Genomic DNA, 25,402 nt, shown 5'->3' on the forward strand with positions numbered 1-25,402 from the left:
GTGTGTGTGTGTGTGTGTGCGCCGAGCTTTCCTGTTGAACGGTCACGCTTTCCGGTCCTCATGAGAGCAGCTGCTCGGTTCTTCTTGATGTCAGCTCTGCCACTGCGTGCACTCAGAAACACTCTCCGTGTGAAAAAGATCAAATGTAAGTGACCTGAACACCTTCTGCGGTTTCCAAAAGTCCATTATGTGCTGTTTCCTCCACGCCGCTTTTTCCTCTAGACTTCGACACCAGCATCTTGCCCATTTGCAAGGACTCGCTGGGCTGGATGTTCAACAAGCTCGACATGAACTTTGACCTCCTGCTGGACCAATCCGAGCTCAGTGCCATTTACCTGGACAAGTATGAGCTGTGCATAAAGCCCCTCTTCAACTCCTGCGATTCCTTCAAGGACGGCAAGCTGTCCAACAACGAGTGGTGCTACTGCTTCCAGAAACCAGAGGGTGAGGAGCAGGACGGGGTTGGACAGAAAAATCTGTCAATTTAGGAAAATGCCCAGAGTAATGAGAGAGTGACCAATGTAAAGAAAACAGGTGTTTCAGTCAAATGATTCTGTTGAAATAACAAGCTTTAACCATTAAAGTGTGTTAATGCTCTCTGCTCGTAGGACTGCCCTGCCAAGCCGAGAAGAGCAGAATCCAGAACCAGAGTCGAAGGAAGAGCCTCATTGGTCAGTCTGGATGATTGGCAGTTGACTGTAACTGACTCCTGTCTGACAAACCAACATGCCTACTTTTAAAGTCAACAAACACACGCGTTAGCAGGAGAAATGTTCCCTTTCCAATAGCTTCAGGCAGTAAACAGCAGTTGCATTAAACACACACACTCACACACACACTGTGAAGCACGCCTTGACATTTTGTACACATGTTCAGTGTTCCAGCTCACAACAAAACAGCTTGAAAAATGAGCTTGGTCTGGGTCAAATGAAGGTAACAGGACTAGGTGTGTGTGTCTGTGTGTGTGTGTGCGTGTCATTGAAAAATGACTGCTTCGCTCTAAGCAGGATGTATGGTTGTTGTCCTGCAACCTTCACAGCAGTAATTGATTGTTGACCCCGCTGTGTGAATGCACAATAACTTTGGTCATAACTGCAGCACGGATCAGATGGGACCCACCTCAGTGTTTCCGTTCTCCTCACACCCCCCCCCCCCTCCCTTTCTCATGTGGCTGTTCCCTTTCTTTCTCTTTCCTCTCCTCCTGTCCCTCCGCAGGCTTCTACATCCCCCGTTGCACTGAGGAGGGCTACTACAAACCAACCCAGTGTCACGGCAGCACGGGCCAGTGTTGGTGTGTGGACAAGTACGGCAACGAGATCGCTGGCTCCCGAAAACAAGGCAACCCAAACTGCGGTGAGGCCACAGACTCACTGACACACCTCACAAGGGTTTGGGTGGGGTTGGGGTTGCTGTTGCACTTACTGGCCCCCAATCCGTCTGGGCCGATGGATGTCTTTTATCTCGCTTTGCAATCTGCTGCTGCAGACGAGTGCGAGCGCAAGGCTTTGTCTGTGCGACGTAACGCACCACAGCACCACGATTACAGCTTTGTGTTCTGTTTCTTTCCTCGGTGGTTCCCCCCCCCCCATAGCTCTTTATCTTTACGTGTATCTACGCATCAGTGATCGTTTTAGGAAGTAGATTACATTAAGCATGTGCCTCTGGAGCCGCTGCACTGCAGCTAGTTTACTATGGGGCCAATGTCTGATTCTATCAGCCTCTGATATTCTGCTCATGTGGCTTTGATGGAACACCTGCGTCTAGCCAGTCGGGTCGGATAGTCCGTCAGCGGAGAACGGTGTCAGAAGATTTGTTGTATACATGAATTTTTTTTGCGCTGTCCAAGTTGCACCTTCTAAAGGGGAATACATATTAAAACCTCTGGCTGATGTCGGCATCCGGAAGCATTCAGAAAGATAATACATACAATTAAGTGCTGAGATGCGTCAAAGTGGTGGTTAACAAGCCATTGGGGGAATTTCAAAGGAAAATGGGCAAAACGGCAACACAAGAACTTTACTGCAGATTAATGTCAGAGGGATTGTGTTGAGAAAAAGAAAAATAATTAGCCTGAAAGGATCCGGACAGATATACTGATTGCCAATCAAACATCCAGCTCACAGTCACAGATTACGGCTCACTCAAAAGCCAGTCTTGTGCAAAGCCAGTAATTGCAGCTTCCGATATTGATGGGGTCTCTCGCCGGCGCCACACACGCACAACAACAGCAGCAGTCCTTTGTACCCGGTTTAACAAGCTGATCTAACTTGCTGAGTGGCCTCAGGCTGGGAGCACAAAGTTCTCCTACTCACATAGAACAAACAGGTATCAATGCTGCAGCTCTTTGCTTGACAGCCTGAACACAAGTACATCAAGCTGCTTTCAACACTGCAAGTGCCACTCGACTAAAGTGCCGCATTTGTGTTTTTTTGGACGTAATGTTTGATGTAAAGCTCAGAAGGTTTATGACCTCTGATGTTCCATTTCACAGTGACTCATTCAAATAATTCAAATAATTTCATACGAAAGGTCACCGCGAGCCTCTGGACGCGCACTACTTGATCTACGGCATGTGGACACAGGACACTTGACGTGTGCCTGTACTGTAAGCTTCTCTTTGTGAATCTCACCCAAAGATGAGGACCAAGAGACATCGGGGGATTTTGGCAGCGGCGGCGCCGTCATTCTCCTGGACGACCAGGAGGAGGAGCCATCGCGGAGCGGGCGGAGCCGGCAGAACAAACGACGGGGCCGGATTCACCCCCGAGGAGCCATCGAGGACGACGAGGACGAGGAAGACGACAAGGATGACGAGATTGGCTACGTCTGGTAGCTCCGCCCCATTTTATTCCGCCATCGGCCAGCCAGGAAACTCGGCACAGATCTGAAGCCATTCCAATGTCTCCTCCTCCAGTTACTTTGGCAGCAGCCCATCGTTTGTCTCCCGAACTTGCCCTTGTGATTGCTCTACCTTATGCATATCCCTTTTTCAGTCAACCTCACCCGACCTCTTCATCTTCAAGTGTTTTCGCTTCCAGATGCAAAACAGCGACACACTAGATTTCAACAACTGTCAGATTTCTGCTTAAACTGTCCACTTTCTGCAATCTGTAACCCCTTCTAACAAGGACTTGCTTCTCTATCGTCCCAATTACTCCCTGTGTCTCCTTCTTTTTCCTCTCCTATCTGTGTGCACCCATGTCAGAGCCTCTGGTCAGCCCAGATAGTGGATTAATCCCTCCCTGCCCCTCCGTCAACGGCTTCATCCTCATGCTCTGCGTTCCGCCGTCAGGCTCCTTCTAGTGTTCAAAGATTTTCCCACTACACGTCCAAGAGGCTCCCCGCTCTCTCTTGTTATTTCATGGAGGATTGTAAATTATTTCACCGTTGATCTTGAATGTCCCAGAAAGCCCAGGAAGCAATGAGATAAATGATGTATTGTCGTTGTTGTTGCATGTTCCTCATCGTGTTTCTGTAAAAGAGAGATTTACCTGGCCAGGTCTAGCTCTATGCATCGCAAACAGAAAGTGATTCCTATTTGGCTGCTACAATATTCGTTGCTATGTTGATGCTGTCTAGTGTCTTTTTAGTTCTTCTCCCAATCTCAGGAGGTCGGAGGCGGCGTTGCAGAGCGATAGCAGTTTAGAAGAATCGAACTACGAGGCCTGCAGTCCAAACCTGTGGCGATTGGCCGGCTGGTGTTTTAGTTATTGGTCGGTAGGGCTTCTGTGAATAGACTCGAGAGGAAGAAGCTGCTCCTGAGCTGGGAGGACACATGAAGTCCGGCGAGCAGAGAAGAGGCTCTGTCCCGCCTCCCCACACTGGATATGTCCGTGATTTAAAATCCTCACTCTGTCAACTAAGTGAACTTTTCTTTGTAACTTTGAACATTTAAGTAAAGTGGCACTTTAGGGTGTCTTTTGAACCTTACAGGTCTGTGTCCACGTGTCTCTTGATCTCCTTTTGTTCCGTTTTCAGCACGAGTCATGACGAAATACATACACATCTCTCTCCTAACTGTAAAACACATTTACATTTTTTTATTTTATTCTCCGTAAAGAACAATAAAAGCCTTCAATCATATCTGACCTTTTCCAACTTTGAGAACGTACTCTCTCCTGTTAGACGCAGACAAAGATGATTGCAGGAACGTTTCTCGTATAACTGGCCTTTGAGAGAGGAGAATTGCAAAGCCAGACGTGCCCAAAAGAACATAAAAGCCTGATGGGTGTTTTTGTAATATCACCGGCTAATAGAACGGATGACCCTGCTGGCTGGAAACAGCCTGCTCAGGACTTTGAAAACACAACAATCCGAGGCTAAGAGGACGACCAAATAAAACAGCCTAATCAGCACAATCTGTCAGATACAAAGGAAACGTCTCACTCGTTCGCCCGTCTTCACTTCCAGCGTCTGCTGCTTTTCCCCGGCTTTGTATCCACCTTATTCCTCAATTTGCATGGATTATGGGCCCGGTTACTTCTTTCATTGAAGCTGTGCCTGTAAGAGTCTCCCCATTTCCCTTCTTTAAATTTGAATTGTGTGGGAAAAATAATTTTTCTTTCCCATTGAGTTTGACGTGAAGATTGACATCATTCTCGCGTTGCTCGCTTAATATTAGACCACCACTAGCAACTGGCTAACTTCGTCCGAAGATAAGAAACAGAACCCGCTAACCAGACGTGACAAAAACTGCAAAAGCCAAACCGTTAACATGTGATTCACTCATTTCGGCGAGCACGCTCCCCTGGTTTCTTGCTAAGTTCACCGGCAGCTTCCTACTTACATGCAGGATTCCACCAACTCCTGCAGTCACCAGCTAAGTGAAAACCAAAAGTCACAAAATGCCCCCAAAAGACAAAGTGGTTATATGCAAATAATAACATCTGCAAATTATTTACATTTTGATTGAAGTTTGTTCTACTTTCTAACTTTAAACACCTCAAGACACATCGAAAACGCATCAGCACTCACTTACAACCCTTGTTGTCCTCACACACACACTAATGCACACATACATTAACACACACACTCTCTCTCTCTCTGATTATTGTTTCCATTCCCCTCCTCTCTCCCACTCACTGAATCCCATCTCCATCTCAGGAAGACATTTGCGTGGTTGTGTTAACCTCAGGGCATTTGGTTCCTCTATTTTATTTCTCTATTGCAGCTTTTTAATTATCCACAGATGGCACAGTGGATCCTCACAGTGGCTCGAGGTCTCTATGGAGGGGTTTTTTTTTTCGTTGGCTACGACGAGCGAAAAGTTTTTGTTAACTGGTGGCCCTTTTTGGAACGAAATAAGAGGAGCTTGATGAAGTTTCCAATTTAATGTGAAATGGTTTTGTTTGGTCCAAGCACTACTGTGCCAGTCGCTGTCTCTCGGCCGTTCGGTAGCATATATTTTGTACTTTACATGAACGTGAGCTGGCGCTGAAAACTGATTCAGATTCAAGCAAAACGGTTCAGATGCAGGCGATGAAAACAAACACATAATGAAAACTTTTAATGCAGTCGGGAGAGTGGATATAATGAACTGTAATTTGATCCATTATCAAAACAATTGTCTTCCCTCCGATGATAAGAAGCTTTAACTTCAACTTCACCTTCTTAATATTGAGAGGTTTAGGCCGTTTAAATAAAAAAAAGACCAGACAGCGAAGTCTGCCACGTGCCAGGAGAGCATTCGGCAGCTGAATGGCCCAAGTGGCTCCCCTCATTGCTGCCGCTCCTTCCAGGTAGCTTTCATTCTAGCTTTGCCATCAAGGACCAATTGAGACCTGCAACCGCAAGGGAGTGCAATTAACTGCCTGACAAAAAGGAAATCCAGCAGTGCTTCGGGGTCAGAGGAGCAGATTTTAGGATCGCTGGTATAAAGCCTGCCTGTGTAATTGGCAGAGACATTGTAATAAGTAGGGATCATCTCTCCCTAATCTGTCACAGCCCACCACTTCCACTCGCACTCTCTTTCATTCTTGGCTGCTGCTGCACCAGGCAGCTCGTGAGCTCAGGCCCACTCATGACCCCCCCCCCCCCCCCCCCCCCGGTGGAGGTTTTCTAGGATCATTTGCATACATATGGTAGCCAACAATATCCCAAATTTGAAAAATGAAGAGAGCGATCACAGCAGCCCAGTTAATACTCTGCCAATGTGGTCCGTCTGATTGCACTGAGTGGCTTGCATGCAGCCGTCTCCCTGAATGAATTAAACAGTAAACTCATGAGCGGTTTCAGTGACTTCACACCTCAACAGTGATTAATTAAATTGGAACTTTTAGGTGCGCAGTCGGGTGAAACCAAACCACATTAAAAGGTGTCACATTACCCTCACAGCCATAAAAGCATTTACCTATTTGGATTTCTAATTCTTTTTTTTCTTCTTCAGTATCTGATTGTTGCTGCTCCACCTTGTACACCAGGAGCTCTAAGGCTGTTAACACTGTTTGCTCCTACAAAAAGTTCATTATTTTCAAGCAAGTCAAATGTGACTGGAATTAATAAGCACAGTGTGTGACACCAGTGCCCTCTGTTGGTTGGATCCTGGCTTTGAGTAGAGGACCAGTTCACACCGCAGGCTGTGCTGTTTAACGTGAAGCACAACCTGGTCAACTCTCTAGTAAAAGAGCAAAAATACAGTCTTGACGACGGCAACATTTATTTATTGTCACTATAATTACATTTTTGTGAATATCTAATGCACTTTAAGATGATGAAAGACACTAGGATCAACATGCTGCTTCATACAGTTTATTTATTGTCTGGAAGAGAAGACCTTGCCTCGGTTTTCTACAAAAAGAACTTTGGGATTTGGCTGTAGTGGAAAGGCGCTGGACTAAAATGTCTGCATAGTAATTGCTGCTCTTCTGAGAATCCCAATACGTATCCACTTATTATTAAAAAGAACCGCAGAATTATGGCAGGTGGACCTCTGCTCGGCCAACAGTGTCCCTCTGTACTGTTTGAGATGCCGAAGAGCTCAGAGCTGCTGGGACTCTCCTCTCACCAGTGATGGCTCTGAGCCGCCACTTCCAGATCCACGATTCTCGGCAGTCGGCCACTGGCGCCACCCTCCAAGTAGCCGGGCTTCACAGCGGGTGTATCTGACGGCCTCCTTTTGCCTCTGTTCAGGTCTGCGCAGGGAGGGAGACAACAGAATGACACACGAGGTCACTGGAGGCGAAGAACCCCACCTGCCACCCGTAAAAAAAAAATCAAATTCTCACCTGAAATTGCCAACAACATCTTGCGTCTGGCTCCAAAGGTGGAGATGCCTACCTCCTTCAGATCCTCGTCAGACAGAGTGAGGAATGTCTGGTAGTCGATCTGGATGAGGACGGGTGATCAGAATGCTCATTGATCGTTGATGATGCCTTCGCTGGGGGACACGAGCCCGTCTGCGTGTTTGCAACTGCCCACGGAAAGTTGACAAAAAAACTGTTACCTCTTGTTGTTCAAACACGTCAATGTATTTAATCAGGCCGAGTTGGCCGAGCAGCTCGGGCAGGTCGTCCATCATTTGGGGGGAGGGGCTCCGCTGGCTGCAGGTCGACGCCCTCCTCGATGAGCAGACGCCGTCAAAGTAGCTGCCGCTCCCCGGGAAGCTCTCCGCTGAACGTCGAAGGTCAAAGCGTTAGAGGTGCACGAGAGAAAGGGGAAGTACTGAGGTTAAAATACAAACGCACAGGGTTTGTCGTTCCTGCTTCTGTTAATCGAGGACACAAACGCAGGGAAGGAGGAGGCGGATGAGGCGAAGGTGGACGGGGGTGAGGAGGGGGAGGAGGAGGAGGAAGAGGAGGAGGCGGAGGAGACCAGAAGGGACGAAGACAGGGATCCATGTCTGTCCCTCCAGTTGTCACAGTTGCTCCCGTTACACACCTTTCCCATCTGAGCAGCGTATGGCTAGAAGGAGACAGAAGTTGTACCAGCATTGAATAGGAACTATACTCTGTCATCTGCAAAGCTTTCACCGCAGCACCTCCTCCCCCAAAGGTCAAACAGTTATTGGGCGTGAGGAGGTTTTTAGTGGCAAGGCCTCTTGCTCTTATTGACCTCGTTGAGTCTGCTTCTCCCTCAAAGGCCACAGAGCAGTTGCAGAGCTTACAGGGAGCCCTGGAGACACCCGGGTAAGAGAGCGTAGCGTGACGCTACCTGCGGCTGGCTGTTGGCGATGCTCAGGTAGGGTTTGTAGCTGCGGCGGCTGATGTTGCGGAGCTCCTTGATGGCCTCGGCCGGCATGGACTTGGAGAAGCCGAGGCCGCTCCAGGTGTCGGTGGGCGTCTGCACCTCCGTGACCACGGGCTTCCTCTGCATGGCTGCCAGAAGAAACTTGCATTTACTGACTTTTCCTAATGTTCCACTATGTTCACAAGATGGTGGCTGTGGTCTGCTGATTGATGCTGGACAGGTGGCGCAATAAAACGAATTCACGCTTTGAAAACAGAAAACATGTGACAAGCTGGGGATTAAATAATGACTCGCCTCTCCTTGCCAGCATTTTGCATACTAAATAAAACTCAAATGGCTGACGCAAAGACACGCTCTGAAGCGACAGCGCTCCACTGGCAGAAAACAACAACCGCAACATCACTCCAAAGAGCACGACATCGACAGGGTTATAACCGGTGAGTGGGTCACTTGTGTGGTTTGTGTGTTATTATGCCAGTCGATGTCCCATTCACACACCGGCATATGGGTGTCCTAATGACTGCGAGGCAGATGGCCCATTCAGACTGCTAATTCATAAGAATCTCATGAAGCAACACTCAGGGAATTCAGTACCATTTGGCTACAGCTCTTCCCAGTATCTCTCACTCCACGTGATGGATGAGGTGCTGTTTCCTGTGTGTGTGTTTGTGTGTGAGACAGAGAGTGCGTGTCCACGCGTGTATGCTCGGGAGAGGAACACACACAACTGTGTTTGCATGCATGTGTGGGTTGTGTGTTGGGCCCCCGTGTGGGTAAAGTGGGAGTGCCAGTGCTTTTCTATTATAACGCTGGCACGGTGCAGCCCATAAACAGGCCCCCTTCATCAGTGGCCCTGGCAGTGAACGGCGGTGAAACGGACTCCCTCTATTACCGGCCGGGATATCAACGCATTGCCTCCATATCGTACTTGAAAGGAACTAATTATAAGCCCCTTTTATCTTATGATATATATGATATTAAAGTATGTTTTTTCAACGACATGACAAAAACCAAATGATTTTTTGGATTTAGTGTCGTTTGAGAAGCTAAGCTAAGTACTTTTACAACCTGTGCTGAGTTCATCTCCATACAGGTGGCTGTTTGACAAAGCACAACAACAACATACAGTCATTTTGAGCCAAATTAAAATGTGTGTTTAATATGTCTATTGGCAGAACACGTGTACTGCATGGAAGCAGGAAAGAAAGGCTCCCCCGCTGAAGCCTGTGCAGAGCTCTTGAAACCCCAGTAGGTGAAATATTAAAAATGTCGGAGCACTAACCTCTGGTTGCCAGCAGTTTCTTCCTCTCGTAGTCGTATCCCTACGGAGCACAAACAACAAATAGAGAGGGTAAATAATGCATGAAATTGAATTATTTGTTCCCTGCAGTTGCTCAGCACGGGCAGAAGGAACATATTGCTGTGGCAGCAAACTTGTTAATCCTCCTCTCAGTGACCTTTAAGAGTGAGCGACAACAAACGTGAAGAGAAGCAAGCAAACCCAGAAAACCATTCTCAAAATCTGATGGCACCCTGGTCTGGGTTTTGTAAATCAATAGGTCATAACACAACAAACGCGCCAGCAGTTTGTAATCTTCTGTATCGTCTATCGTTTGATATAAATAAGTTTGAGGTGTTGAATCGCGTTGCCACTGTCTCTCTCTCCTCTGCAAGTGTGTCTAAATCGCTACACCTTCAGCGGCTTTCAGGGGTTCATAAAGACTTGTTGGTCTTATCACTCATCTGTAGATGTTGCTAAATTAGGTTGGCCACATTAGAGTGTTTTTCCTCACCTCGGCCTCGGATGAGTCAGAGCAAACATCCTGAGGCATCATCACGTCTCTCTTCAGGCTGTTCCTTCGCTCGCTCCTCCCTCCCTCCGTTTCTGTGTTTAACAATCTGGCACATTCAGGAGAAACAAAAAAACCTCCACATGAATAAAAACGAGTTTGAAAGACGAGGTTCGGTTAAACTCTGATTGCCGCGTGAAGAATCTGACATTTTCTTCCCCGAGAGCAACAGCAGCAAAACTGCATCATGGATATGAAATATTGAAGCATATTGAAACAAAAAGAACAAAGGAAAATATAGATGAGATGCGCGAGGTGACTTTTCTCTAACTGTTACAAAATTTGTAGACATTCTCGACCAATCTGGCACACGCCAGTGTGTGTGCGTATGTGTGTGTGCGTGTGTTAACCACGCTGAAGTGAATAGCAATGTTCCATCTGGAGACCAAAACATGGTCCCCTGAAGGTCGGCCATCAGGCTGTGACTCGGTTCGTTTAGTTCACTTGTTCATTAATGTGAGCCGACACAAAGACTCCACGAGTAATGAAAGCAGATGTTCTATCCAGGTGACGCTCACCTGTATGTCAGCGCCTGCCCTGTCGAATGGCGCCTGCCGTGGTTGAACACCTTTGTAGTTTCAGGGCTCTGTAGACTCCCCCTTCGCCCTGTTAACCCCCCAGATGATGACATCACCCCCACGGCGGGGCTCTCGTCCTCTGGTTGGCACGACTGGTCCTCATTTTCTAGGATCTAGTAAAGAATTTGGTGCTTTTAGCCTTGATTTCTTTTGAGGTTTGTTTGCCGGGTCCAGGTCCAGGTTCAACTAAAGTCTCCAACCTTCTCCAGCGGGCGGCTGTCTGTTCCCTTCATTCCCGTCCTCCCCTCGTCAGCGTGAGGGCTGAGGCCTGGCGGAGGTGGTGGCCGGAGCTTGGTGCCGGATAACAGCTCTGGAGGGATAACGGGCACCGAGCCTGAGCGAGAAGACGGCACATGATGGTGAATGAAGATCATATTGGTTTACAGAGTTAAAAAGTTTCCATCCATGCATCATATTTTGCAATGTGCATGAAAGTGAATCGAACTGAATGGAACTGACAGACATTTAAGTTTAAGAGGTTAAACAAATAGCTGACAAAAGTGTACATCATTTCCCTTAAATGATTGTGTTGCACTAGTGGCTCTTTTCCGTTTCCAGGACAATTGGGTGAAAACCCACAGAGATACACGCGCGTGTGCATGCTCACCCTGCTCGGAGAGACGCAGCTGCTGCAGCAACATGTTGAGCCAATAGCTGGCCAGCCCGCCGCCGGCTGCCACGGGTTCGGGGGCCATCTCTGTTACCTCGGCGGTCTCACAGGAATCCAACAAGAGGAGCAAACGGCGGGCCTCATAAAGGCAGGAGATGTTCCGTTCCAGACCTTTCACCACCACTGACTGACAACGGTACGTTAGTATTCAACACACTGCATTTAAAATCCTTATTTATTTAGTATTTAGTATTTAGTGAGACTAGTTCCATCATAACAAAACAAAGGACGCGAGGAGAGGAGATTGTGAGGACAAGCAGCAAATCTACGCCGATAAAGTTGTACCTTGCTGGTCTGTTTTACTTTGGGCTTTACGCTGATGAAGACTCCCAGGTTTTGCATCATCTGAGCCAGTTTACAGGGATCCGCCTCTCCGTCTTCGCGAATGTCAAACATCAAACACACAGGCAGACAGTCCTGGATGTGCGTACAGACACAAAGAACACAGAAAAGGAAAAAAACACATTTTGACATATGCGAGAAATCACAAGAACAAACATCTGCACTCTCTACCTCACACTATGGCTCTTTTATCTAATTCCTTGCCAACAAAGTAAAACCCCGGCGCTGTACCATCATCTGCTGGCGAGCCAGGCACACTCCCTCGGGGCTTCCCTGGATGAGCAGTGACGGGGGGCTCTGAGGAGCGCTGAGGTCCGGGAGGATGATTTGAGTCTGGGTCTGGTGCATGACGCTCAGAAAGTGAGCTCCGTTCTGCCCCAACAGAAAGAGATGCTGCTGGGACGTGACATCCATCTGGCTGCTCACCGTGCCGCCCGTGACCTCCGACCCCAGCAACAGATCCATCAGGATGCAGGTTGCCTTCTGCCAGCGGGCGACATACATTGGACCTTATTCTGAGGTGCATGACCTGTGAACGGGATCCAGTTGGACTCTCCATGTTTGACGCTGACCTTGACGGCGGCGGCGCTGCCCTGCAGGCCCCAGACGGTGCAGCAGCTTTCGTAGAAGTTGGGTCGCGCCTGAGGATGAGGTGGCACGGCCCTGAAGCTCACACTGACCCCCAAAGTCTGCACTACCTGCTGGATGAGCGGAGAGCCTGCGTCTGGCAGAGCCTGGGGCACCAGGCTGACTGGAAGGTCAAAGGTCAAGGACAACTGCTGAAGGTCCTTGGAAGAAGAAAAAAAAAAGAGTGGGATGAGAAGAGGCAGAGAGCGGATGAGGGTGGAAATGAGGAGATGTGGGGCAGACGGTGGCTTTTTTGACAGATATACCTGTCAGCTCGGTGCCAGAGCTTCTAATCATTCTATTGATGTGTGAAGAACCCAGAGTGAAGAAACTGCGTTTTGAGACGCATAAAAATCGATCCTGTGCAGTTTCTATTACAGTGAACACTCACTCTTATCCTCCTCCGGGCCTCCTCCACTCCTTCTATGGGTCCAGCAATAGAGACCTGGTAGAAGTTGATGAACAAATGAATGTTGGATTTTTGCATCTTGGCAGTCAGTGTCTCGGTCAAAAGCTGCTTGAGTATCTCACACATCATATGTTGTCACCTGGTTGCTTTTCTCTCCCGTCCCGTTGTGCCGGTTGGAGTCGGGGAAATGGATGTGACACGATGTGACCTCCATCACCTTTTTGATGTTCCCACCACCTTTACCAATCACATGGGAGTGCTCTGTGTAGGCCACGTCCATCTTTAAAGTCACCTTGTTCACCTGGAATTTGTATGAACCGCAATGAAATTCATACAGATTCAGATCCATTAGGCACAAAGTGGCTGCACGGTCTCTTCCTCTATCAACTTAACTGTTATATCAAAGAGATGATTCATAATTATGATGTAGAGTATGAAAACCATATGTTGTTGACTTAACTATACAAACAAATGACCCTCACCCTGGTTTCCAGCACTTCCAGTATCTTCTTCTTGGCGTTCAGAACATTGTCTTGCTTCCCTTCCACCATCACATGTGGATCTGGATCGATACAGGAGTTTAGTTTAGGTTCTATACACTTCTAAATGGGTTACACGGGAAAAGGAAAATGTTCCGTCATCCCATTGGAACGTAGAAATATCTGCGACAGGATGGAGACAAAACACACAGCACTCGTGCGGCGTCACCTTTCTTTGACTTGGCTCCAATCTTCAGCTTGGACGGCCATCTCACCTGAGTGTCAGTTTCTCTCATCACCTGTGGAAGCGGAAACAAAGGGAGCGAGGAAGGGGAGGAAGAAAGAGCCCTCATTGTGTGCCGCAAACAGCAACACTTAATGACACACCGAAACACAGCCGATCGCTTCCACCCCGTGAATACAGAGCCCTGTTTGCATTTCAAAGACTACAATTATCACATCCACGAAACCAGTAAACACTGGATGCAGAGTGCGGAACAAATGTCGACCTGGCAACGCTCCAGCTGAAGTCCTTCTGCACTAGAATTATCTTTGGCGTTCACTGAGGATGGCTGCTAGAATTGTAAATACCTCTTACCTAGTGCGGCCTTGTACTTACTCTCTCAAAAAACTCCTCCCCTGTCTCGCCCTCTCCGTGCCTCGGAGCTGGAAGAACACATTAAAAAAAGAAAGAATAGACAGATAAAGAGGACCGCACTTTTCCTGCAATGTGCTTTATCACGTTGTGCTGGTCAGTAGCACAAAGTTCCTCTGTTTGCAGCACAAGCGTTCCACATCAAGCTTGTGTGCAAAGTCAACATTTAAATGTTGACCTGTGTGAGATTTGCCAAGCGACTGGAACAAGAGGTTGCCGGGAACATAAACAATTTTAAAAGGCCATCGCTCCGCGGTGACATTTACAGGCCAAGGGAGATTGGGGGGGGCAGGAACGGCCACACCCCCCCCCTCTCCCCTCATCGCTAGGGGTTACGCTGGCCAGAGCTGAGGAATGGGAAGAGAACAGTGTGAGACAGAGGGAGAAGGTGGTGGTCGGGGAGGGAGGGGGGGGGGACCACAAATTAGCCGAGAGACAACTAATCACACCAGTGGTGCGGAGACCTCCCACTTGACCACAATGTTTTTTGTTGTTTTTTAAACTGCAAGATCCAAAAGGAACGTGTACGAGTAACCCCAGTAGCACGGGGGAGATGACTAACGGGGGGGGGGCAGGTACCTCTGCTTCCCACACAGGAATGATAACAGCAAGAAAGACTTCTGAATTAATTTGCCATTGCAGGTCATAAATCATGGTGGGGTTGGGGGAAGGGGGGAGGGGGGGCCGCCCCATGAGTAAAGCGCATGGCAGTGACACCGATGGTGTGACGAGCGCGCAGCCAGCTGGAGGACCTGGCAGACACACGGGATCAGGTGCCTCCCCCCCCACATCTTAACGCACGAGAGACACACACAAACCACACAGACGTCACATTAAACAGCCTCTGCCTCTGAAGGCAGAGCTGGAGAGTGAAGATGATAACGGCGTGCATGGTTAGTCTCAGCGTGAGGAACATCTCCGCTCACTCACCGTACAACATGTTCTCCAGCTTCTTCCTGTCAATCCTGAACCTCTCCTCCACCCGCTCCGGGTCCACACTCTGTCCTCCCGCGTTCTCCGCCACTCGCACGGAGCCTCCCCCGTCGTCCTCGTCTTCCTCATCCTCTTTCTCTGCCCCGCCGGGTTGGGCCTGGCTGGGCTCAGGAGGCATCATCACCACCGCTGGGCCGGGTTCTACTCGGGCTTCCAAGCCGGGCTGCTGTGGAGCTGCGGCGGCCGGGACCGGAGAGCTCTCCTCCGAGGGGTTGGTGGCCATCGCAGGACTGAGCCCCTCGTCCGTGTTTGTGTGTGTGTGTGTGTGTGTGACCAAGGAGACCAGCAGGGAGAGAGAGAAAAAAAGGGAGGAGAGGGGCAAGGACCCCCCCATGTGTCTTTTCTTTAAATCCCCCGCCCCCTTCACTTCATTTAGTACACCAATCTCACTCTTTCGTTCTCACTTCAAGCTGTTGGAGGTTTGGAGGCCTTGAAGTGTGCAGATGTATAAGGAGAGTCAAGTCTTCACTAGAACGGAAACGCGTGTTCTCCAGCTCAAGGGCCCCAAACAAACAAACAAACAAACTACATCTTGAGCTCAACAACTCCTCCGTAATCCTCCATTCAATGTCCACAGATTATCTGGATAGATGGTCAAGTCCTGTATATGAAAAGGTACACATGTCACATGCTCAAACACACACACACACACACATCACGAGAAGATCTTCACACCAGCACACACAGCTAACAAAATAAAAGGGTCATCCAGTTGGGTTCCACCTCCCTCCCCTTCTTCTGAATAAAAAGTACGAGGACTTGAGATTCCAGAGGTCGGGGTGAGGGGACTGGAGGGGCGCATCACGGCAGTGAGTGTGTGTGTGTGTGTGTGTGTGTGTGTGTGTGTGTGTGTGTGTGTGTGTGTGTGTGTGTGTGTGTGTGTGTGTGTGTGTGTGTGTGTGTGGGTGTGTGAGAAAGGACCTTGCACCAATGCTTGAATTAGAAAATACTAAGCATAAGTAGAAGCAATGAATCCAAAACCTTGTCAAATAATTCAGCATAGGCTTAATATATAACCTTTTAAACTCTGAAACGGAAATATGAATGTACTTAAGGGAAAAAGTTAAAAGTACCTTTAAATCGTACAACAGTAAATGTTAAAACAGCTGCCAACAAGCAGCAGGCAGCCAGAAATTGCGACCTGGAGGAAATGGTTTAAAAGTTAGAAAATAAAGATAAATAAAGCAAATGGGAATTCAAAAATTGCTTAGCACATATGAAGTCTCCTCCCTGCTTTAAATTTCCCAAATTTGCGATTCTGAGTACAGACTGAAACGTTGGTAAACACAAACTGCTCAATTAGTCAATCTGGTGGGACTTCCGGCTCAACTCAGTGTTTTTCCTTATTGCCCAGACAAATTTGGCCTCAGGCGAATCAGCAAATATAATTTGGCAGTGCAGAGAGAGATTTTGCTAACATTACAAACTAGTGTAGACTAGACTTTTTTGCCCGAGAGAAGATGGTAATTGAAAAACCCAATGACTGTGTCACCATGGAAACTGGTCGTGAAGGGAATTAATCCAAGTTTCATCTGACTTTACAACATCACATCTCCCTCCCCCCGGCCCGCCGTTTAGCCCCATTGGACTAGAAGAGTGTGTGTTTCCAGTAAGAGTGAAGGCGTGCGTCACTGTTTGATCTATTGGCCCAGCAAAGAAAAGCCAAACAGTCACTGATGAGCTGTGGGTGGTTTACTAAATCCAGTCCTAAACCCGAGGGAATCCTCCATTCAACTAGATAAGTAGATAGATAGATAGACAGATAGACAGACAGACAGACAGACAGACAGACAGACAGACAGACAGACAGACAGATAGATAGATAGATAGATGGATACAGATCTATCTAGATGTGCGTTCAGACTGTCACTTTAAAGTCAATCAATTGCAAATCATAATTCCCTTTAGCTGGTACAGGTTCAGGCTCCTGGTTTTGTGCGTGCCTGCTCACGGTCCCAATGTGACTGCTCAATAAGGTACACAGACTATAACTCATTCATTGTTAATGTGATGAGTAACACCTATGCTACTAATCTAGATAAATGTGTGAGTGCAGCACAGTTAAACAAGTAAATAAATGCCTTATTAACACTCTAACCACGTGTCATCTAATTAGAGTCTCCTTTTCAGAGAGATAAATCAAAAAATAGATTTAAAAAAGCACATGTTCTCAGCCACTGCAATCGTAAATTCCCTTTTCAGCAAAAATATATATATTAGTCGGCCTAAAAGATTTAGGATACAAAATAAAAAAGTCACCTTTTGTATATAAATAATCTGTTTTAAAGTAATTATACTTTATTGTGGTTTTATTGTGACACATTTTGTTGTCAGTGAATAAAATGAGGTGATGACCCCTCCATTAGAGGGTTATTCAGACATATTGATCTAGAATAAACCAAAGGGGAGCCTGTTATAAACTGGTTGCATAAGACTACAGTGCTCCCTAACACCTTTGATCAGCTGTAAAACCTTTCCCACGTGACACCACGTGGGGGCGCTATGACGCTGGGAACCATTTTTTCAGATGCTTGGGTTGCGTCACCGGAAGCACTTCTAAGTCCTCTTCCGGTGTTCCGCTGTGAGCGCATTATTTACCGGAGGGCAGACGACCGGGGGGTGTCAAGTTCTCTCGCTATTCATGGGGCCAGACGAGCCTATGACGAAACTGGACATGAATAAATAAATAAACATGTCGTACCGGTAAATAACCTTTAAAGACTTCTGACGCTAAAACCATGTGGAGAGTTCAAGGTTTTGTTGGAAGAGGTGAGAGTAACCGCATCGAAACATTCTACTATCAACGTCACATGCCGTGTTGTTTCTTTGAGAAGCCTGTTATTAATACGTAACGTTAGCTCTGCGTGTTTGTATTAAGCTAACGTTAGCTCTGCGTGTTTGTATTAAGCTAACGTTAGCTCTGCGTGTTTGTATTAAGCTAACGTTAGCTCTGCGTGTTTGTATTAAGCTAACGTTAGCTCTGCGTGTTTGTATTAACTAACGTTAGCTCTGCGTGTTTGTATTAAGCTAACGTTAGCTCTGCGTGCTTGTATTAAGCTAACGTTAGCTCTGCGTGTTTGTATTAAGCTAACGTTAGCTCTGCGTGTTTGTATTAAGCTAACGTTAGCTCTGCGTGTTTGTATTAACTAACGTTACCTCTGCGTGTTTGTATTAAGCTAACGTTAGCTCTGCGTGTTTATGTCACCTAACGTTAGTTTCGAGGAGACTGAACCTTGAATGAAATGTGAATATTGTACATTAATTCATTTTTTCTTCTCAGTTTTGCATCGGTGCCATGGCAGCAACTCCTTGCGCCTCCCGCAGAGCCCGGGGCAGCCTGCTGGACTTGGGGAGGCGGAGATCATCAACGGCTCTGGAGTCCTCTCATCCCCTCAGCACCCTTCTGACGGCAGGTACTTTCCACACCTCGGCCTCGTCTTTTTCTCGTTTGGGTTTGAATTGAACCTAGAGAAAAAAGAGGAAAGAAAAGCACTCTGCTTCTTACTTTGATCTCATGACTGCTTTTGCCCTTGAACCACAAGCCGTTTTCTTAGCTGATGCAAAGAAAAACCCTTTTGAATGAAGGTCAGACCTCGGAGACTACGTCCTCCTTTGCTTTCTGATTTCTTTGCTCCGCCTTTGAACCCGTTCTTGACTCGTAGCACTTTCCCTGCCTCCCTTTCAGCATGTTGCATCATCACACAGCATCTCCTGTAAGCATGAGGACGGTTAGTCGAGGGCGCAGAAACAAAACTTTGTGCCTCAAGTTGAATATTTCTGTGATGTTTTAATATGATAAAATAGAAACTAACACGGATGTGTCATTTTTCTGTTTGTGCTGTTTTTCTGTCAGCTCTCAAAAAGAGGAGGGTGGAGAGCGGAGGAAGGAACAGAGGAGCTTTCGTCTCGGCTTTGCTGAGGTTCCACGTTACACAGCCCTGGATGCTGTGGGATGGGTGCGTCTTTTGCATTCTCTGATGTCAAACGCACTCTATATTTCCTCACACGCCTACGTCTTCAGCTCTTCAACAGTTAGTTCTCAAGAAAAGTGTCAGTCAGGCACCGTCTCTCTTGGTCCCTCTAATGGTTTAACCCGTGTGGACTGATTAGATCAATAGTACATGATGACATTCAGACCCCCTCAAGGCGAAAAGAAATTCGTCCAAATCAACTATTTTCAACACCAAAACTAACTTCTTACTGCACACAATTCTCCCTCCCCACGTATTTGTTTGTACAAGTGTAGTAAATACATCTGTTTACAAATTAGATTGTTAGAATGTCAAGCTAGCAAGTGCAAATAAATACAACTATTACACAAATCTTAATCAAGCCTTTTGTGCAAGATATGCTTCAGTTGGTCAGGTACACTTATGGATCTCACATATTCTCTCCCTTTGCCATTAGCGGATTCTTTTTTTTTTTTTTTTGCACCAGTCGGTGGTCTCCTGTTAACGGCTAATTTAGTGTACAGCAAGGAAGCCAAAAATGTGCCACGGAGACTCGACACTCGGGACACTTTCTTCGCATATGCTTCGCAAGTGCTGTCTGATTTCCTTAGTTACCTGATATCTCTGCATAGACAGTGTTTTTTGTGTGCATGTAACCGCTCATTGGCCCATGTTCGACCATCCCTAGGAGCCAGTATGTTGGTACTAGGAGTAGCAGTGACTGACTGACTGAGTGTTTCACCGCAGGGCGCTGCAGCAGTTCTGTTCATGCAGATCTGCAGGAGGATCCACTCTCAGTTCTCCTCGACCTCTGAGCCGAGTCCGAACCCCGGAGCCCTAACGGCCCCCTCCACCCTGCACAAGTGTGGCTACCGCATTCTGCTGGAGAACTGTGAGTTGCATTGTTGCAAAGAAGCAAAAAGGCCAGCTGATGGTTCACCTTTTCATACAAACCAGAGTTTTAAATAAACAACATTTAACATCTCAACCCCAAACCCCTCAAATGCACCGGCCTGGCTTCTCTAGTGTCCAGACGAGATGTCGTTCCCAGGGGAAGAAGGGTGTTGTGTCTGCAGGAGGGACCAGAGATGCAGAACCAAGATCCGGTTCAGAGCCGCAGCAGCAGTTCGGGGGATTCCAGTCTTCAGGCCGCCAGGGAGCCTCCCAGTGATCATCCTCTCCCCGGTTTGTTCTGAGCTCTGTGCAAGTCGTAGTTTAAAAATCATTGTTTATTCAAACTGTTGTTGACCCAGTATTTGCAGGATGAGGGTAATAAAGCATTTTTCTTGCCTTTCTCACAGAGGGATTGTTTTTGTCAGAGTCCTGTCCTCTGCAGAATGATGCCGACCAAGACGGCAAAGAGACAGCAGATGCCAATGACAAGGTGAAGTCCGGCCTCCTTGAAGTGTATTTTAATAAAAGATGCATGTTTCTCTTTATCCCTGCAAAGGACTGACTGAAATCTTATTGTTGATGTTTTCAGGACATGCTGTCTGATGAGCAGAAGCTGGCAGGAGCTGCACTGAATCTCCGGCATGTGGGAGATGGCAGCATTCCCGTTATCCTCAACATCATTGGTAGGGATTTTAAACACAGCAAACACAAAATCATTTTCAAACATTCAGTCCAACTCAATGTTCCCCCTTTTTGGGGTTTTCAAGTCCTTTGCATTAGATACTTGTTTTTGTCCGCCTACAGCTGATATTGTTGTCTCTCTGTTTACAGGTCTAGAAAGTACCAACAGTGAAAACTACAAGGAGGCTTTTACATGTTTTTTAGCTGCAGCTCAGCAGGGTTACAGCAAGGCCCAGTTCAACACGGGCGTGTGCTACGAGAAAGGCAGAGGAGTCGTTCAGGACAGGGACAAGGTGAGAGTCATGAGTGGTTCGTCAGTTTGAAAAAACGTCACACTCACTTGACTCCCACGTGAAGAACCCTCTCTGAGAGGACTCTTGTGTGTTTTCCTTTGCAGGCTCTGTATTACTATTGGCAGGCAGCAGTGGGGGGTCACCACCAGGCCCAGTACCGCTATGCGAAGCTGCTTCTGACCAGCAAGGCTCACCAGAGTAAAGAGGAGCTGAACACGGCCATCCACCTGCTAGAACAGGCTGCTGCAGCCGGACTGAGTGAGGTGGGAAATCGGGAAAAACGCTTGTTAACTCTTAATTCTTTCACACAGTATCATCGCAGAAAGAGCTGCTCAAAAGTCTCAGTGTCAAGCTATGGACTCGTAACATTAATTTTCTTTTTGGTTTTTAGAAAATAATACCTGACAGTGTCTCTTCCTCTTCAGGCTCAGGTGTGCCTGGCCTCGGTCTACACCCGCCAGTCAGTGAGGGACGGGAGCAGATCCGTCCATTACCTAGAGATGGCAGCAGAGAGCGGAGTGAGTGCCCTTCTGGATCGGCCTTCTAGACGCTTCTGAAGTTTTAGCTGTGGTTTAACAGCTGAGATTTCACCTCTCCTCCCACTGCACAGCCGCTCTGTATTTGTCAACACGGTGTCCCCACCGTCTTAAAATCCTTTTAGAGCTACAGCATTTCGGATTGTCTCATTGCTGAGACGCACCAATCTGTTGTCTTTCCCCTGATAGGGACATTTGTATATTCATGTTCCTGGTGTGGTTTAATTTGATGTAATATTGTAATATCATTTTTTTTTTCTACCGACCTCTTCACAAATGCTTTCATTTAGTCCCAAATTCCGGAAGCATATATGGGCTAAATCACACGTTCATTTTTGGTCATGTGCGCAGGACGACACCGCCCTGCTGTTTTTGGGTCAATGTTTTGAGAGCGGCTTCGGGGTGCAGCAGAATCTGAGGACCGCTGTTGAATACTACAAGCGAGCCGCTCGCGCAGGCAACAAGCAGGCCAAGAGCTTACTGACGCCTCTGAGCGATGCGCTCAACAAGGGTAGGCACAAAGGGAACACTTCACATTTGTGTTAGTCACTGGATTGTGCGCATTTGTTAGTGATGACACTGCATGTGATGAGCTCTTAATGAGCCAATAAACCTGTGAGAATATCAGCTATTCATTTCTTCTGTCACCTCCTCAGCAGAAGAGTCAGTGCTGCGCTGCATCCGCTCTGCTCCGTGTTTCCCTGCAGCCGACCGGCGGCTGAAGCGGCCGCTCTCCTCTACGGCCCTCCGCGTCCCCCCCGCCTCCAGTCGCCCTGTCGCCCTTCCACTGCAGTCTCATTCCTGGAGCACCGGGAGCCTGTGTGTGTCCCCGTCACTGTCCTCCTCGCCGCTTCACCTGCATCCACGAAGCACTGCGGGAGCGGCCTGCCAGTGGACTGTGGGCATCGGATAGTTCTCATGAGTTTGTACAATCTAGCTGAGGAATGTATTTTGTAAATGTGAATGTATATTCACCAGAGGAGAAAGGTCAAGGTGTGTTAGTTGTGTACATATTGTGACGTCTGTATTACAGTGAATCTATTTTATACTTTATTTGTTTATCGATATTCAGTTTGAGATGTTCTATAATGCTGAATGACCTGTTGGATATACGGTTTTATAATATTGTGTGCAGAATTGAAATATAGAAGATATTTTTATTTGTTTTTATGCATTATTGTTTTTTGCCATTTTAAGTTCTGTGGGTAAGAAATGTGATCTAATGTGCCTTGTAATGGTTTCATGTGGTATCAATCATATAAAAGCAAGTTATATAAGTGTGACATGCTCTGAAACCGATAAAGTGCTTTAAAGTAGAATGTTCAGTATGACTGTTTACGTTCTCTTTGTGGAAGAGCAAGACAACAAATGTGTTTGGTTGGTTCAAACGTTAAATTTAAAACTATTGCACTGTGAGGAAGATCATGTACTGATTATAAAAGGGAAAAAAACACATTTAAAATGAATCCTTTAAAAGCATTTACGGGTGCCTTGCTGCTTATTTTTTGCAGTTAGAAATCAGTATCCTGTGTTTTGTAACAATAACTAGACGTAGATGCCATAGTGTGGGCGTGTCCTCATTGCAATAACTTCACTGCACACAATTAAGGAACAAAGTAAATCTTCGCACAACATCGAGTCATCGGCGCAGCGCGGCTCTTCGCAGCACCACGTGACGCCCTCCGATGATGTGTGATTTCATTACCCGACTTGCAAAGTAAGAAGGCCGGAAGATTTATTACGGTTGCGTCCCCGTGCGCGCGCCGTGCGTCCTGCGTCCGCGCCGGTGATTGGCCGCTGCGCGCTCCACAGCGCCGCGCCGCTCCGGGCTCCTTCTGGCGCAGAGAGAACGCTGAGCGCGGCCGCCAGCGAACCACCGAGCCGCGCTGGGGAGGGCAGATGATGTGATCCGATAAAGGACGGCCGGCTGCAGCTACGGGGCGGAGTGGCACATAAAAGCCGCTGTCGATCTCGGACTTGCTCACTGCTGCGTGCGTGTGTCCGTGTGCGTCTCGTCGTGGGAGCGGAAGCCCGCAGGCTGACTGAAGCGGTGAGTGGATGTAAATAGATGCTCTCGGTGGGACGCGTTCCCCTCCCAGTGCGGCGGGGTGATGGTGCTCGATGCCGGTGATGTTATTGCGTCTCTTCATAAATCGACAGCTTTGATTCCGCCCAAAAAATGGGAAGTCCACCTTTGCATCCTGATCGCTGGGGTGGATTTAAAGAGGATCTAACGCTGTGAGGGAGTTTAATGAGACGGAAGCAAGAAAAGAGGGGGGGGGGGGCAAGATAGTCCACGCATGACATCATCATCGACTTTTCGAGTTCATTTTGTCTCCAGATTGTGCTTTCATCTGTTGCGTTTCCGTTGTGAAGCAGAGGGAGCAGTCCGGAGTTGGGAGAGGAGGCCTCCTCTTACAGGGAGTGAGTTATAGCGGCGGGCTGCCATGTCTGTCGGGAGATATTACCCGATGATGAATATCCAATGCATTGAATGAACTAGAAGTTGATCTTTCCCTGTAATGTGACCTTCAGGCCTAAAAACAGTCTTCTCTGTAAATTTGCCTACATGCCGAATGAACGTAAAAACATTTACGAAGGTTAATCCAAAAACATAGAGATGACATTGTATTTTGTCTGTCGAGAAGTTGTATTATTATTATTGTCACACGATATCCCTGTAATTTCTGTCTTCTGTTTCTTGGCATATATTTGCAAGCAGAGTGAACGTATGGAGGAGCAGCAGAATGAATAATGACTTTATTATTCTTTATCAGTACGATGTAAAGTTTGCTGCTGGGACCAGCTGCTTAAATCTTTTTTCATCTCATGAATGACCTCAGCTGTTGGAGACCACAACAGATGTATTGAGAACAACACCGTGTGTTGACTGTGGCCCCACTGTCCTGCAAACTGCAGTGTCATTCTCCTCTCTAATAACCTTCCTCCCTCCCTCATCCACCCCCCCATCCTCCCTCGCATCCTCTCTCCTTGCTCTGCTCTGTACCCCATGAAGACCTGCATGGCCGTAGAGAAATTAAAAGATGGTTCAGTTTGTCTGCAACTGATGTATACAAAAAGAGCGGAAAGAATGCGGCATGCTCATCACTCTGTGTCTTTTGGTGGGTGGGGGGGGGGGGGTCGTGTCAGGATTTTTTATTTGTCCTGTGAGTCATGCAACACATCTGCTATGATTTTCATCTCCGTCGGCTCAGGGCTCAGTTTGTAGCTTCCTGGTGGAAACCATCCAGCTGCTGTGTCATTTAGTTTGGTGTGAATGCCTTTTTTTTTACATTCTCTTTTGAAAGGTTTAAAGGACAACATTTCAGGAGGTGAATTTGAGCCTGGAGACAATGTGCACCACTTGACTTAGTCACCTACGAATCATGTGACGAGGCTGCTGGACTCGACGGAGGTAGATTGCACCTGTTGACGCCGTCTGTGCGTCTGACCGCAGGCCCGGCGTGTGAGCGTGAAGGTTCAGCACAAACTGGTTGTTTTGCTTGTCTTGTTAGGTGACAGAGGGACAAACCGCCCGGGGAGAGGGGGGGGGGCATAGGGGCCCCGCATGAAAAGAGTGCAGTATCCACAGATTCTGCGCTTTCCAAAATCCTGCCTCTGTCCTTTCCCAAGATCTTGTCATGCTTTAAAATCAGCTGTGTTGGTATTTTCCAGGTTTCTCGTCAAAAGGCGCTGCGGTGGTGTTTTTCTGTGTCTGTGTTCAGCCGTTAACCATCTTCTCACAGTTAAGAACCAGTTGGATCATTCAAAGACTGACGTGGCGGTAAAGCAAGCCATACATGTGCTGTGTCTTGAAATCCCGCTGACTCTGCTACTGTCTTTGTTGCTATCCATCTGTCATTGTTCAGCATCACAGGGCTGATCCACCCAGAGAGGAGAGAGACACGGTTAGCGGGTTAGCCTCCCCGCGGACGGGCTCACTGCTCAGCTGTGTGAGTCCTGAATGAATGCATCGATGGTCTGACTCACTCCGCATAACATCATGCAAATGCGACCCAGCTTCACGTCTTTGATGCAGTGTTTTTGAAACGCTTCAACAGTGACACCTTAAGTGAAACGGGGTGTAAGGCTGGAAAATAATCAGCTCTATAAATGAAGGCTGCTCAGACGGGCTGAGCTGCAGCCTGAGAGCAAAGAGGAAGATGTTTCTATCTGCTCGTGGTTTCCAAGAGCGGATAGAGAAATGCAAATGAGCGACACCGCACCGAACATCTCGACTCGATGATGTCACCCCCCCTGT

At 47.6% G+C, this 25,402-nt stretch overlaps 4 protein-coding genes across 20 annotated transcripts in view; 3 read left to right on the forward strand and 1 right to left on the reverse strand.

Moving 5' to 3' along the window:
• spock1 (SPARC (osteonectin), cwcv and kazal like domains proteoglycan 1) overlaps window positions 1-3,930 on the forward strand; it is a 68,447-nt gene extending 64,517 nt beyond the window's left edge. For 2 of the 4 annotated variants that reach the window (XM_078102150.1, XM_078102151.1), the window contains exons 8-12: window positions 1-145; window positions 223-444; window positions 609-671; window positions 1,216-1,353; window positions 2,637-3,930. The exon at window positions 1-145 is cut by the window's left edge and continues 176 nt beyond it. In XM_078102150.1, coding sequence (XP_077958276.1) covers window positions 1-145; window positions 223-444; window positions 609-671; window positions 1,216-1,353; window positions 2,637-2,833 — 765 coding nt within the window. In that variant the 3' untranslated portion in view covers window positions 2,834-3,930. The remainder of the gene's footprint in view (window positions 146-222; window positions 445-608; window positions 672-1,215; window positions 1,354-2,636) is intronic. The other 2 variants (XM_078102152.1, XM_078102153.1) reach the window with 1 other exon arrangement.
• A 2,804-nt stretch (window positions 3,931-6,734) lies between these two features.
• On the reverse strand, window positions 6,735-15,081 carry bicc2 (bicaudal C homolog 2). Of its 2 annotated transcripts, none has more exons than XM_078101733.1 (19): window positions 14,725-15,077; window positions 13,759-13,805; window positions 13,369-13,438; window positions 13,143-13,222; window positions 12,800-12,961; window positions 12,643-12,696; window positions 12,197-12,412; window positions 11,856-12,107; window positions 11,568-11,699; window positions 11,220-11,409; window positions 10,813-10,946; window positions 10,553-10,725; window positions 9,978-10,083; window positions 9,467-9,506; window positions 8,149-8,312; window positions 7,683-7,899; window positions 7,442-7,608; window positions 7,224-7,323; window positions 6,735-7,130 (listed from the first exon to the last, which is right to left on the reverse strand). In XM_078101733.1, exons 1-19 carry the CDS (start codon window positions 15,008-15,010, stop codon window positions 7,000-7,002), a joined length of 2,721 nt encoding a protein of 906 aa, XP_077957859.1. In that variant the 5' UTR covers window positions 15,011-15,077; the 3' UTR covers window positions 6,735-6,999. The 2 variants fall into 2 exon arrangements, with proteins under 2 accessions (XP_077957859.1, XP_040028454.2); XM_040172520.2 differs by having other exon boundaries at window positions 7,070-7,190; window positions 7,276-7,323; window positions 14,725-15,081.
• Window positions 15,082-17,287: 2,206 nt separating this feature from the next.
• dele1 (DAP3 binding cell death enhancer 1) lies at window positions 17,288-22,620 on the forward strand. 3 transcript variants are annotated; one of them, XM_040172533.2, is made up of 12 exons: window positions 17,288-17,556; window positions 18,068-18,200; window positions 18,641-18,743; window positions 19,485-19,629; window positions 19,764-19,922; window positions 20,039-20,121; window positions 20,221-20,314; window positions 20,463-20,605; window positions 20,710-20,868; window positions 21,031-21,123; window positions 21,493-21,652; window positions 21,798-22,620. In XM_040172533.2, exons 1-12 carry the CDS (start codon window positions 17,526-17,528, stop codon window positions 22,052-22,054), a joined length of 1,560 nt encoding a protein of 519 aa, XP_040028467.2. In that variant the 5' UTR covers window positions 17,288-17,525; the 3' UTR covers window positions 22,055-22,620. The 3 variants fall into 3 exon arrangements, with proteins under 3 accessions (XP_040028467.2, XP_040028468.2, XP_077957860.1); XM_040172534.2 differs by having other exon boundaries at window positions 17,321-17,556; window positions 21,801-22,620; XM_078101734.1 differs by having other exon boundaries at window positions 17,337-17,556; window positions 20,057-20,121.
• A 136-nt stretch (window positions 22,621-22,756) lies between these two features.
• Window positions 22,757-25,402, forward strand: part of apbb2a (amyloid beta (A4) precursor protein-binding, family B, member 2a) — a 28,435-nt gene continuing 25,789 nt past the window's right edge. For 4 of the 11 annotated variants that reach the window (XM_040172511.2, XM_078102161.1, XM_040172514.2 and 1 more), the window contains exon 1: window positions 22,757-23,191. Coding sequence is in view for 4 of the 11 variants with exons in the window: in XM_078102155.1 (XP_077958281.1) it covers window positions 23,210-23,268 (59 nt within the window). In the remaining 7 variants the exon portion in view is untranslated. The other 7 variants (XM_078102155.1, XM_078102156.1, XM_078102157.1 and 4 more) reach the window with 4 other exon arrangements.

This window comes from Gasterosteus aculeatus, chromosome 4, assembly GCF_964276395.1.
Source record: "Gasterosteus aculeatus chromosome 4, fGasAcu3.hap1.1, whole genome shotgun sequence".
In the NCBI taxonomy this organism is placed as follows: domain Eukaryota; kingdom Metazoa; phylum Chordata; class Actinopteri; order Perciformes; family Gasterosteidae; genus Gasterosteus; species Gasterosteus aculeatus.